At 51.9% G+C, this 14,283-nt stretch overlaps 1 protein-coding gene across 1 annotated transcript in view; it reads right to left on the reverse strand.

The window, feature by feature from the left end:
- The window catches only part of SH3BP5 (SH3 domain binding protein 5), a 77,571-nt gene that overhangs the window by 10,929 nt on the left and 52,359 nt on the right, over window positions 1-14,283 (reverse strand). The window contains exons 4-5 of the mRNA XM_047737305.1: window positions 8,016-8,180; window positions 367-497 (exon numbers count right to left, since the gene is read on the reverse strand). Coding sequence (XP_047593261.1) covers window positions 367-497; window positions 8,016-8,180 — 296 coding nt within the window. The remainder of the gene's footprint in view (window positions 1-366; window positions 498-8,015; window positions 8,181-14,283) is intronic.

Consider the following 14,283-nt stretch of genomic DNA (forward strand, 5'->3'; position numbering starts at 1 on the left):
CTGTCTCATTGGCTCTTGGTCCACAGAGAACGTGTACTGTGCATACAGCTCACGCCCATTATGCTGACAGAAGGACGCAGCTCATCCACACTGTCCACCACAGAGCCAAGGGCACTGAGTCTCCCAAAGCCCAGCCCCAGGCCCCAGCCAATGAGCCATGCGATGGTGTGCTTTTGAAATTCTTTTTTCTGTGTCTTCCAGGTCGGTCACAGCTGGAGCAGCACTTCCTGCCTTGGGGGGGTTATACAGAACTTGGGGGACTCTGAGGAGGCGGGTCCCTGACTGCATGGCACACAAAAGGGAGAGAAGATGCCTGAGAGGAGGACAATCACCCAGGGCCCCGGGGTCCCACATGCCCAGACTCACTTGGACTTGTTGATGGCTCTCTTGAGCTTCTTCTCCAGCTGCCGCATACGGCCCATGGCCGCGTTGTACCTGGCCGCCGTCTCCTTGTGTACCAGCTCACTCCTTGTCTTGGTCTGCTCCGCCTCCATGACCTTCAAACGACAGCAGATGTCAGCCTGGCCAGACCGTCTTTTATTGGGGTATTTCCTATATCATTTTTAAAAATACTCTGAGGAGGGGCGCCTGGGTGGCTCAGTTGGTTAAGCGACTGCCTTCAGCTCAGGTCATGATCCTGGAGTCCTGGGATCAAGTCCCGCATCAGGCTCCCAGCTCCATGAGGAGTCTGCTTCTCCCTCTGACCTTCTCCCCGCTCATGCTCTCTCTCACTCTCTCTCTCTCTCTCAAATAAATAAAGAAGATCTTTAAAAAATAAAATAAAATAAAATAAAAATACTCTGAGGAAATCAGTGGACAGATGAAGAGTAAACTAAATTCCAAACAGAAGAGGATGCTCTTCTCTGTGAACCTGTTTCAGAAAAGTTTGGCTGTGGCCATGCCTGGGAAAGAAAACGAGGAAAAGCAAAAATCAGAGAAGAGTAAAATATTCTCTGATTGAATTGATGTCCACTTCCTCCTGCTCAGCCCTCCTGCCACGAAGTGGCCCCTGTGGGCTCCTTGGCTCCTGCCCTGGCATGGGGGCTGACGGGCACACAAATGGGCCAACAGCCCCAGCAGGGACATCGAGGAATGGGGAGACCTCGCGCAGCCAGACCTGACCACATCGGAATGGCAAGGCAATCCCCACATCAGCTTGTTGGCCCATTCCCAGATATTCCTGCATTAGCCAGGGTGGGGGCAGGGGGTCACAAAAGAATCCAGGATCCAGAAGGGGCAAACTTTCCATTTAAACACACGACTATCAAGTCACTCAGATCAGATTCTGAGGTTCACAGACACGCACGATCAGGAGACCTGTCAGTGTTCTGGCAGAAATTCTGGTGGGGACATTTCATTGAGCCTGTTGATAAAAATGAGTTTATATTACCAGCAATTGGGCTGTCGATGGCCAAAAACAAGGCAGCTGAAAGGCACACTCCCTGACACATGGAAATGATGGTCCTTTCATCTGTCACATAAAGAAAGCAGCAGAACAGGGGCACCTGGGTGGCTCAGTGGGTTAAAGCCGCTGCCTTCGGCTCAGGTCATGATCCCAGGGTCCTCGGATCGAGCCCTGCATCGGGCTCTCTGCTCTGTGGGGAGCCTGCTTCCTCCTCTCTCTCTGCCTGCCTCTCTGCCTACTTGTGACCTCTGTCTGTCAAATAAATATATAAAATCTTTAAAAAAAAAAAAAAAAGAAAGAAAGCAAGCAAGCAAGCAAGCAGCAGAACAGGCCTGCCTTGAGGAGAGAGGAGGAAGGAGACGAATGGCGGTTTGGGCCACATAACCAGCTCACCAGTTCCTTCCCGTCTTGTAGTTACAGCTCACACACATGTTCTCAGACGAACTGGAGAGGCAGGGGCAAGGCTGGGCTAGCACCGGAGAGGAGCCCAGAGGGCCCCCAGCTCATGGGTCACTCCCTCCGAGGCCAGCAGGACAATTTTGGGGAGGCCCCACCATGCCTTTAGTTTGGGGCAGCTACTGCTTTCCCAACCCTCTCCAGTCAACAGCCAGTAGGCCCTGAGAGAGCTTATTTCTGCACTGACTTGTAAGACGGATTTTTTTTAAGTGTCAAGGAAAATGGTGAAAGACTCAAACGAGCAACAGAAACTGCCGGGTGTCCTGGCTAGTGTGCCCTTCCCGGTCATCTTGGGCTTACGCTGTCTTGGAGCCATTTCACAACCCTGTACTGTACGTGTCAGAACACGGGCAGTACGGCAGAGGGGTCTCAGCCTGGAAGTTGAAGATAAGCTGCATCCCAGTGGAGAGGGGTTCCAGGAAGGACCGCCCCGAAAATACTGACCCATTCTGCGTGCTTGCAAATTCACGTCAGCATGCCTGACTCTCTGTGCGTTTCAATTCTTCTTTGAAATAATCGCGTCTTACTGATTTCCTCTCTAATTAGGGAATTAAATAACATTTTGAATGTTTTACATTTATAGTTATCAGATATGCTTTTACCTTTTTAAGAATATACATATCTTAGCAAAGGCTTCGATGCTTGAGGTACTTTTATTTATTTTTATTTTATTTTATTTTATTTATTTGACAGAGAGATCACAAGCAGGCAGAGAGGCAGGCAGAGAGAGAGGAGGAAGCAGGCTCCCCGCTGAGCAGAGAGCCCGACGCAGGGCTCGATCCCAGGACTCTGAGATCATGACCTGAGCCGAAGGCAGCGGCTTAACCCACTGAGCCACCCAGGCGCCCCTTGAGGTACTTTTAAACAACAGAATTAAAACCGTGTCAGAGAAGGGAGGTACGAGGGAACTGATCTAAGCAGGCGTGAGGTGATGTGCTTGCTAAAATGACTTCTTGGCCAAGCCCAAGGGGCTAAGAAACCCTCTCCCTCTGCTTCAAACATGAAAGATTTCACAATTTCAAAACGAAGTACACGAAAACCATCCCACACCTGGGCACTTAGGGAAACAGCAGTAATTCTTCAGTTGTGTCTTAAATCTCAAGTATTAAGGATTTGCTGGTATGACCTTCCTAAAAACTCAAAACTCCAAGTTTACGAGACTGATGGAGCCTTTCATTGGTGGAAACTTGCATTATGATCAGATGTGATGCAAGGTTCCTCTTTAAGGAGTGGTATGAGAGCACTTTAAATAGACCTTTGCATAAAAAGCTGGGATTCATGGCTATGGAGCAGGAAGAATCCCCACAAGCAGCAGGACCCACACCAGCTGCACACAGGCCCTCATCTCTCTCAGCCCCTACTCTGCAAAAAGAAGCCAGTCTGTCTGAAATTAAACACCCAGGAAGCTCCAAGCACTTGGCAGTATTGCCAGTGAAGACCCAGGAGGAGCTGCGTATGTCATTGTCCCCCGCTTTACCCCTACCTGGCCACATCTGCATCTCCCATCCCCGTTTGCACCAACTCCCAGCTCTTGCAAGAAACCCCTCCAACCCCCAACTCCTCTTTCCACTTCCAGGGAGAAAGTCACCAAGCCCGCCACCGTGGCTGCATGGTAACCAAGGAGCACTCCCCCCCACCCCACCCATCTGAAGCCCAGCATCAGGCACGAGCAATGGCAGGAAAATGGGGGCATGGCAGCCCAGGACCGGGGGCTCTGTTAGGAAGGCCAAAGCCACAGAGAACACCAGCAAGCCACAGAAGAAAGCAACAAGGTAATCCCTTAGCACCTCAAGGTAGCCCCAGGCTAGGCTGAGCAACCAGACACACGGCAGGGGAAACTCAGAACTGGGGTACACACTGCCATCGCCCTTGCCCTCCTCCAAGCCTGGTTTGATAGCTAGCTGGTCCAAACTCTGTAATGGCCTTTTCTCTTTACCCACCATCATTGTCACCTACAGTATGCACAGAGCACACTGGTGACCAAGCTGTGGGTGGCCAACCTCACGGGCATAGGTGTAGCCAGCAGTCGTGGCCGCCACTCTGGGCTGTCAGTAGGGCTTGACAGCAAAGGTGGCATGGGAGTGGGTTCTTCAGGGTGGGCGGCTATGGGAACGACATGAAGGGGAGGAAGCATGGCGGGCTGAACTGGGCTTTATCAGCAGAGGTTGCAGCCCTTCCCTGCATCCACCCCTCTGGTCCCAGAGCCCCACCCACCACCCACAGTGGGGTGAGCACGCAGGACTCAACAAAGGATAACGGGCAGGGCTCAGCTTCCCGCTGCCTCTCCTGGAGCTCGAGGGCTCCTGAGGGAGCTAACCGTCCAACAGGAAGAGAGTCTGGGACTCTGTCAGGATGGCTGAGATCCTCCCCAGAGAGGGCCTGTCCTGAAGATGACCCGCCGGCCATGTTCACTTCTGGGTGTGCCCACCTCAAGGTCTGTCCCAAGAGCCCAAGGACTGACCCCCGGGCCAGGGCCCAGTGGCAAGGTTTGAGGCCTGCTCGACCGAGCGTCCAGAAGCAGCACTGGAGGGGTCTGCAAGTAGGCAGCGGGCCCTGGAGGGGGCATGCAGGCCAGCAGCTGCCTGTGCTCAGGTTCCAGGGGAAGACAAAGGTCTTTGCCTCTCCTCCTGGGTCAGCAGGACAGAGAGAAATGTGTCTCCAGGAGTGCCAGCCCAGCCACCTCCTGAAAGCCCAGGGCAGGTAGGCAGCTGGGTCCCAAAGGCCCCAGGGACCCTACCCACAGCAGTGCACAGTAGATGCACACAGCAGATGCTCCAACAACCAGGCCCTCCTGCCTGGATACCACAGGCACTGACCAGGTGAGCTCACTGGGCTGGCACAGGCTCCTGGTCGGGCCCCAGGCCACCAGCAGCACTGGCACTGGCCTGACTCCTCAGAGCCCTGGCTTCCGGCTTTCCCAACTCCTCTGCGAACCCCAAGCCACTGCCCTCTGGCCCCACCACCCTCGATGTCCCTGAGCTGAAATCAGGGCCCTCCTGTCCCCAGGGAAGGCAGTTTCCTGGTCTTCTCAGAAGCTTGGCCACTGGTTCAGACTGTTTTCAGATTCTGGTGCAGAATCCGCTTTCTCTCCGCCGTGCAGGAGGCGGGTGGAGCATACCCAGCGGCGTCAGGGAAGCTGGCCTCGACAGTTCATGTCTGCCACCGCAGCAGGCCTTGGATCCCCCGCAGCCAGGCAATGTCCACACCCCTGGACCTAGGGCGAGAGGCTGGCTCCATGCCCCTTCCTCGCCAGAGGCCGCCTGCTGCCTGTCTGTGGCCAGGTAATGCCTCCCCATTCCTTCTTCCTCTCTCTGCTGTCCTCTGACAGGTAGCAGAAGAGCCCATTCCTCTCCCCTCAGATGCCTTGTCTCCTCTCCTGTCTGACAAAAAGCGATTACCTTCCCACAAAGGCTGCTTCAAAGCCAAAACAGTGGAGGCTGGAGGAGCCCCTGCTGCCAAAGCCCCCAAGTAGTGAGCAGCAGCGACCCCAGGCCCTGTGTCCCCTTGAAGGCCACTCAAGTGCAGGCTCAGCCTGCTCGGTGCTGCCTCACCAGCTATGGCTTCTAACTCACTCCTTGACCCTAGCACCGAGCAGAGAACTGTCCCTTTGTCTCTATCTGTGGCATTACATGTGGCCTAACAGAGGACACTGGGACTCCTGACATTGCCTACGGTTTCCTAGGATGCTGGTGCCAGCCATGGCTTTAGGGTATGGCTGCCCAGCATGACCATAAGAAGTCTGAAGGGAATGAAAGGGAGACACAGACAACCTCGGACAAGGAACAAGGGTAGGTCACTACACCATTCCTCCTCGGTGCCCAGTGGGAGAGAATCACACAGCCCAATCCACTGCCGCTTCCTCAAGACAGCCCAGACCTTCCTGAGCTCTGGTTCTCTGACCAGACCATTAAGCATACGGTACTTTTTATGGAAGAAGAGGGTGAGATGAAGTTAGCTCCCTTCTTCTGAAGAAACGGGCTTCCTGGAGTATCCAGTGGTCAGACAAGGCAGGAGACACAGTCTGTACCCCTCCTTGTCTTCATCCCCATGAGGTTCAGGGAGCAGGCAACATGAGCCCCATTTGGGGAAATGCCAAATCCAGAGGAAGATCCACAGCCAAGCCCAAAAGGAGGGTCTGCGCCATCCATCAGATTCAGTATGCCCCCTTCTGAGTGAAGTTTCTCAGTAATGCAGGAACATGGTTGGGGAAGGCCCGGCCACCAGCTCTGTCTCTTGCTGGTGTCTGTTTCCAACTCTGCTTCTCCCTCAGGAGTTCAAGCCTATGCAACCATGAAGGAATCTGGGGAAGAGAACAGGAGCCCCAGGATGGAAATCCTGCCTGTGAGCCAGAATGCAGTGGTCCTCCCATTACCAAGAAACCTCCAGTGACCTCAGTGAGCACACACTTCACAGGACCCTCCCCAGGTCCTTAGGAGCCTGGGTGACCTCAGGAGGCCCAGGGACCATACAGTCCCACAAATTGTATACTGCCCAACCCCAAAAAGCATCACTCTCACAGAGGATGGTATGAATGGTGCTCCCAGGAGTTGTACAGTGTGTAGGTCCGAGGGACACCTCTTTTTGACCAACCACTCACCATCCACACTAGGGCCCTGGGACTTACAAAACAGGTTTAAAAAACAGTCATAGACATGTTTTGTTCCTTTTTAAAGAATAAAGAGTTTCTGAAATGATTTCTTAAGGCTGATTTAGATCTCCAGTTGGGGTGGAAGGAGGGCAAAAGGAAGAGCGGGTTTTTACCTAATTTCTTGGAAGGAGCTACCTTTTTTTTTTTTTTTTTTTTTCGTCCTTTCCACATCTGTCAGACTGTGGCTTGTCAATTCCAGCTTCTACTTTGGTTTTTCACAGGCTGACCCAGAAAAGCTATTACAGCCTGTGCTTGACTCTCTGAGCATCACATCCACTAGGGGGCAGGAGGCCCAAAGTCACAAGAGGCCAGGCTGGGGATCTGGGGCTTCAGGGGAAGGTGGTTCAAAGATGTGACTTGAAGTCATTTGTGTGTCAGGCTTTCTATTTAGGGAAGCACAAGGCATGCTTTAATTACCAGATCCCCTAGGACTTGAGCCACTGTGGCAAGTGACACTGAAAAGGGAGAGGCTACTGGCATCATTAACTCCTGACTTTTCTATTCTAGCCCCACAGGTGGCAAGACCCAGGGGGGTTGCAGCTCCCAATCCCCCTCTACATCGCCCCTCCATCTAAGGTCTTTGCTGGAGCTGCTGAAGCCACGTGTCAGCTCTACCACTCACCCTGCAGCAAATCAGCCTGGAGAAGTGGATAGGTATTCAAGAATATTCTCGGTGACTCCTAGAAAACCCAGTGGAGTTAGGTAGAGGTAACAACTCCAGCTGAGCGAAGCAGCTGTCTCGATTCTGAGCAATGTGGTCAGAGAGTGGGTCATGGGAGCTGGTAAGAAGCCAAACAATAATGGCATAAAACCTGGAGTCAAATCAGGGTAAAGATCACACACGACCCACTTCCGGTTCCCATGCTGGCTGCTGCATTCCCAGCCCGGCCCAAAGGCCAGACTTGAGTGCCCACTGGGTTCTGGCCTCATCTATCATGGTCCCTACCTTCACACACCCCAAGCCCAGGCCCCACGCAGTTTGGGGCTATTAATCAAAGTCTTCCACCTGGGACTCTAAACTCAGCCACTCCCCCTGGAACTTAGTGGGAACAGGCCCTGGAAAATAACATGCTCCCTCTGGGAAGCCCAGTCCACAGTCAAGTCCACAGTCAGGGACGATCTGAACCAGACTGACCTCAAGTGATGCGGGGAAGGAAGAGCTAGACCCCTTACTGGGGGACCGTCACTCTGAGTGTGTGTGGCTTTGTACCATGCCAGCCGAGACCACACGGGGAAACAACCTGTGACTTTCAGGGAGCATTTCTAGGCAACAAGTCTGGTGTCTGTCTCCTCTGCTTGGGGGAACCCCCAAGGGGAACCCTGGGGGACCCAGGGCTCATCAGGACCAGAGGGGCAGTATGGATCACATGGATGAGGGGAAGTATTAAGGATGCTCCCATGAGGGGAAGGCCCCTGATGCCCACACGCGTGCAGACACGGACGCATGCTGGCGAACCAGGCAACCCTCCCCACCCCCTCCTGCAGGCGCCCGGCAGTGACTCATACCCTCTGGGTGGCGTGATTCAGCATCTCCTGCCAGGCTGAGTCGAACTGCCGCTTGTCATCCTCCAGCAGCCGCTGTTCAGCCAGGGAGATGGTTTCCTTAGCGGCACGGAGCACCTCGGTGGCCCTCTGGAAGTCCTGTGTGGCTTTCTGAGCCTCCAGCTGAGCCTGCACAAGAAAGAACCCTCATGAGGCCTCAGGAAATGGCAAAGGCCTCCTCTGGCCCACCACACCTTCCAAGAGATGAGCTTCCTGAGGGCTGGGACCTGCCCCGTCTATCTGTGCCTTTCCAAGTGGGAACAGCCCTGGTAGCCAGAGGGTCTAGTAAATGCCAGACAAGGAGACAGGTGCCAGGGAGGGAAGCAGAGGAGTCACAGGACCCAAGAGACCAGATAAACATACCAGCTCTTGGTCAGAGTTGAAGATGGCAAACCACAGGTATGGCCACCCGTAGCCTTTCACAGAGCTCTCATGTGCTGGTGAGGCCAAGGTGGACAGATACGGTGGTCCCCAGGGCCATCCCTGCCCGGATCCATGGCCCAGTGCAATCAGGTCAGAACCAGAAGGGCCCCTGGAGATCACAAATCCAACAGCTTCATTCTACAGGTGACTCCGAGAGACCCGGCCAGGCCACACAGAGAGGGCAAGAAGCCAAGCTGCGACCGGACACCAGGCACTGCAAAGTCCCACTATGTGCTGTCACTCTGCCAGCCAGGCCCTCACACAATTCACACTCAACTGACGGCGATCGGGAAGGACTGAGCAGTCACAGCACGGCCCCTGCTTTCCAGGAACGTCAAGTGGGAGAAGGCACGTGAATTGTAGCGGACCATACATTGGACCTCCACCAGTCACGTGTGGCTAGCAAGCATTTGAAATCCTTGATCCGCATGGAGTGTGAAGCACCCCAAATTTTAAAGACTTAGTACCAAAAAACAGAACTGTCAAAAATATCAATTTTTGTAATGATCACATGTGGAAATGATAGGATTTTGGATGTACTTGGTTAAACAGAGTATCTTATTAAAATTAATTTCAACTATGTGTTTTGACTTTTTTTTTTTTTACTGTAACTACCAGAAAATTTGAAATTACATGGTTGGCTCCCAGTCTACAGCTTTTAGACAGTAAAACATCTCCCCCCAAGAGCGGCCCATGAGATCACATCAAGGATCAACAAGACAACCCTCCAGCCCCCACTCTGAACTTCCCAGCAGAGCACAAGCAAGCAACTACCAAATGCTGGCCTGCGGTGTCCGACCCACCCACCCTCGGTTAACCCAATCAGTTATACAAGCCCCGGGGACATCCATGGGGAAGCCCCTGGGACTCAGGAGCCAGGGGAACAACAGGAGCCCCATCCATCCCCAGAGTCTCATGTGACTTAGAGGAAGTCTTGGAGAACCACAAGACAAGGAGGGTTAAGGGGAACAAAACAGACTCGGAACACACTAGCCCCCAAGGCAAGGGACAGCATGGGTGCCACTCTCTACCCTGCAGGGAACAGTGGACACAGGCTATGTCCAACCCTCCGGGAGGACGATCTGGTCAGGGCATAGACACAGGCATGGAGAGGACACCCATAGACACAGGCATGGAGAGGACAGAGGAATCTGTCCCACAGAGCTATATGCCCCAGAGCACCACAGGAGGGAGGGCGATAACGGACAGGAGGAGGGTACGCAGGACAAATCACTTCCAGGAGAGAGAATTCAGGGCTACTTCTTTGAAAAGAGGATGATCTGGAACGGAGGACTGAAAGACAAGATGACCTGAGAAATGCAGGGTCAGTGGGGGGCCAGGAAGAAGCAGTCTTGTGAACCACAGTGTCTCCAGGAAACCCTGACAAAGATGAGAATCAAAGTTTCAAAAGGTAGAGGACAAGCACTGAGTAATGCAGGGCATAGCTGAATCTTTATATCATACACCTGAAACTAACGCCACACTAGAATTAAAATAAAAACAGAATGAAATAAAATTTAAAAGATAAAAATATGTATATTGCTATTAAAAAAAAAAAAGTCTTCAAAAAGGAATCGAGAGTGGAGCCTGAATGAACACCAGACTAACACTTCAACCAGGCAGCCTGCCCACCTGCAGTGGACCGCTGTGTGGCCCCGGGCCACACGGCCATGCAAGTGTGCCTCCGCAACACGGTGGGGACAAGGGGCCCAGTCCTACAGAACTGACCAGCCCACCTCGAGGGAACAAGAGCACACAGACGCACAGCCCCCTCTCAGCACAAGACATGCTGCTCCAGCCTCCGGACCTGCAGGCCAGGCTGGGGTTGTCCCGTGAGAGGAGAGCCCAGGTGGGGCCCTCAGTCTGCCTAGCTGCACTGCAGGGCAAGTAGGACGGCACAGGCATGTTGCTTCAAAGCTCCCGCCACCTGCCCCACAGACCACCTACGGGCCTCGAATTGACACCAGCAGATGATAATTAATCCCAGGGGATTCTAACATTTTCCAAGGTGGGATGTATATTTGTGTTTTTTAGGAAATTTTAGTATTTCAATTCAGCAACATTTAAGGGTGATCTCTCTTGCCCCAGGTCCCCCCCCCCATCCTGAATTAGGAAGGTTTTTTTTCCCTCAAACAAATGAAAGAAAAAGGTGAAATGTGGCCACTGTACCACAGACCCGGCACCCCCACCCCGCCTGCTCTCTTGCATCTGATGAGTTTAAATAAAGGGGTCCGATCTCTACAAAGACGGGGAAACGGAGGCCCATCGGAAGGGCCTTTAGAAGAATATGCTGTCAGGTCAGTGGAGTTTCTGGATTTTCCACGAGGTTCCTATACTCCTGTATGGTATTATCAGAAACGTGCCTGCCTTGTCTTATCAACGATCTAATATGAGGCATCCATCAACCTTTCACCCACCAAAACGATGGCATCTCTCCATCGCTTGCCCACCTACTCACTCATTCAACTAAGTGTTGAGTGGCTCTTCAGCACCACTGTCTGTTCTCTTCATCTTTCCTGGGAAGAGAACCTGTATGTCTCAGGGTGAGGCAATGTGCCAGTTAAAGAACCTAACTGCCCATCTGTGAAGAAAGCTAGTGCCCTTCTAACTCCTAGCTAGTGAGATACAAATGGACATTGAGTGAGCCTTCCAAGAGGGCTCCTTTGTCTTTCCATCGTGATAGTAACACAATGGCTGGTGCTTCAAAAGCCATTTGGGGTCAGGAGGCAACCTCCTAAGGATAGAAGAAAAGTAAGTTAGGTCCCTGCCCTGGATTATCTATCTCCTGAGTTTTTAAATGACTGGGAAAAAAAAGGTGCACATTTAAGCCAGTTTTCCATTACATTCAGCCAAACTAAACCTAAATGAAAACACAACTCCCTCTCTCTACAGCTGAGCTATTCTGCAAACCCCACAGAAGTGACTACAGCAATAGCATTGACTGGTCCAATCTCCCTCAACTTCTTTCTGGCTGCTCCCAGCCCATTTTACTACTAATAAGCCTGAAAAGCCAACCTTTTGGAGATTCCTAAGAAATCTCAGAGCTCATGGCCTTTTTGTAAGGCATTTCATCAAACATTTTCTAAAACCACATTCACAAGGAAAGACCAGGCAGGTGCACACACAAGGGGAGGGAGCATTCTATCGTACCCTTGGATGTAGTCCATTCAGCATTGTTGAGGAACCTCCTGCAGACTAATGTCTGGAGGGGAGGGGCCCACCCCAAAATTAGGGTTTCCAATTCAATCAGGAAAGCAGACATGTTCAATATAAGATAGACTGTGACAGTAACAGAGGTATTAAAGTGCTACGGGATTATAGAGAAGAGAGAATGATTTGTCAATGTTTTCCCAGGAGGACCCATCAAGGGAGAGGGTGTCAGGGACCAGGCCAGGTCATGGTAATACAGGAGGCATCCATGAGTTTACACACACATCTAACTGGGGAGGACTTAGCTCCGAGATTGCTGCCCAGTGTCCTAATGGGACACATGACCTCAAAATCCGAAGCAATCCCAACAGGGGCTGGTTAACCGGTTCTCACTGATATATGAAGGAGGACACCCAGAAATCTTGGGCACAACCAATGCCAACAAGTTTTACCTTCAAACTCTAAGAAAGGACCCAAGCCCTAGTATTAATATATTACTCCTGGTGTACACAAATCAGGTGGTGGTTCTCCTAGCAGAAAACCCAGTTAGCAAACTGAAGGGCTTAGGCTCTGCTTAGAAGAGTATTGACGTGGTAAACATTGGGGGAGCTGGGGTTTAGCTACAAGGTGCAACACAGGACAACTATGAACATCTTCATGACTCATGGATACTAACAACTTTCATGGAAATAGCTCTCTGGAAAAAATGAATTAGCTTAGTAACCTTCATTAGACTCCAGCCTGGGGTCAGCTGGGACTGTGAAGGCCTTACATGTGTGGGTGTTCCACAGTGTCATCAACAAGGGGAAAGGGGAGCAGAGTAGAGAGGTCCACCATGGTCAAGGCTGCCAGGAGAAGGGAGAGGCCACAATCCCAGCTGCTACTAGACTTCTCCCCCAGTCCATATTTGGGCTCAGGAAAGACCAAGAGCATCTGGACTTTTGCAGTGGTTGCAACATAGGGTCAGGGTAGAAGGAAGTTTAAAGATCACGCAGCTCAAGGCCTTCATTTTTCAAAAGATGACCCAAAACGCAAGACAACTTGCTGAATGTCCCACTGCTATTTATGCCTGGCCACAGCCAGGAAACCAGAGCTTCTGACCCCTAAACATAGCTATTTCTGCTCTACCTCTAATAGGAGACTTCAGTCTACCCTTGACCCATGGAAACCGGATAGTATCTCTCCGACTTGCATAACTTTGGCAAGGACATAAGCATCAGACAATCGGACAGTCTATCTGTAACTAACAGACATCAAGAGGAGCTGATCAGGGGGGCAAAGATGAGATGAGAATTCAAAGCGTGTGTGGGACTGCTGCCTCCCACCTGTGGCTCACCAGGCACACCAGCTATTCAGCTAAGGAAACTGGAAAGGAGTCTTATCACATATGGCTTCCCAAAGCCATGCTCCAGCTGGGGGTTGCTCCACGGAGAGCGCCCCCACGATGAGACCAGTCTTGTACCTGAGTACTAGCAAACCCCAAAGGATGGACACAGATGGTTTTAAGACGGTAATGACAGCAGTTGCTCTTTGAGCATTTATCCAGACTCAGATAATGTATGAGAGGTGTTTTGAATACAGGGCCTCATTTCAATCTCAAAATTCCACTGTGAGCTCAGTCCAGTTACCATCCCTACTTTATAAAGGAGACCAAGACTCAGAAAGGTTAAATAAATTGCCTCAAATCACACAGTTAACAAGGGTGAGATCAAGCCTCAAAGCCTGAGACTTCATTCTGGACTTCTATTAAATACCACCTGCCGGGACTACACACTCCTTACAAAGACGTCAAGCTAAGTTTGATCTTAACCCCTGCACCCAAATCAAGGCCACGCCAGCCACTGCTAGAGAGATCCAAATAGGTAGGGGGCGTGCAGTGAGAAAAGAGGTCAACCACAAGGACAGCACACTGCTCCCCTCAGAGTGCACGCAAGGAACGGGCCACAACCGTCCGAGCAGAGCACTTGCAGTGAGGAGCCGGCCTGGAGACAGCAGGGTCCAGAAGCTCATCCTGCATGCCCTCTGAATTGAACTTCTCCTACTGCCCAGTGCTATTTCCTTATTTGCTCTTGGGAACAATTTGGGTCCCACTCACAGAGGAGCGAGGAAGAAGGAAGAGACACAGGGAAGCGTCTGTCAAAATCACACACCCATTCCAGGTCCAGGCCCTCCTGGGAGTGGAAGCACTTACAGAGCAACCAGTCTTCCAGAAACCCCTGGGTGCTTGTGCATGAAAAGGAAGATATGGGGGTGCCCCACTTTCTTCTAAGGAGGGTGGAAAAGACAACTACCTGTGGGGAAGCACAGGCTGCCCAGAGTAGGAGGTCAGCGACGACCCTTCCATGAACATGGGGTTGCAGGGCACCAAGGAAAGGGAGGCCCAGCTTCTCCTGTTGGGTCCGTGCTCTGGCTGGGCTGGCCCCGAAGCTCACAGGCATCAGGACATGGTCGCTGCACTGAGCAACCGTTGGCAGGGGACCCTCTGTCCTTGCTTTTTCAACTTTTCTCTTTGTAAACTGGATATGGATTTTGTCCTAGCCTCTTTAGTGAGTGTTGTCTGCCTCTGTCCTTGCTTTTCCAACTTTTCTCTTTGTAAACTGGATATGATTTTGTCCTTGCCTCTTTATAGTGAATGTTGTCTGCACTGCTGGAAAGAACC

This window comes from Lutra lutra, chromosome 1, assembly GCF_902655055.1.
Source record: "Lutra lutra chromosome 1, mLutLut1.2, whole genome shotgun sequence".
Classification (NCBI taxonomy): domain Eukaryota; kingdom Metazoa; phylum Chordata; class Mammalia; order Carnivora; family Mustelidae; genus Lutra; species Lutra lutra.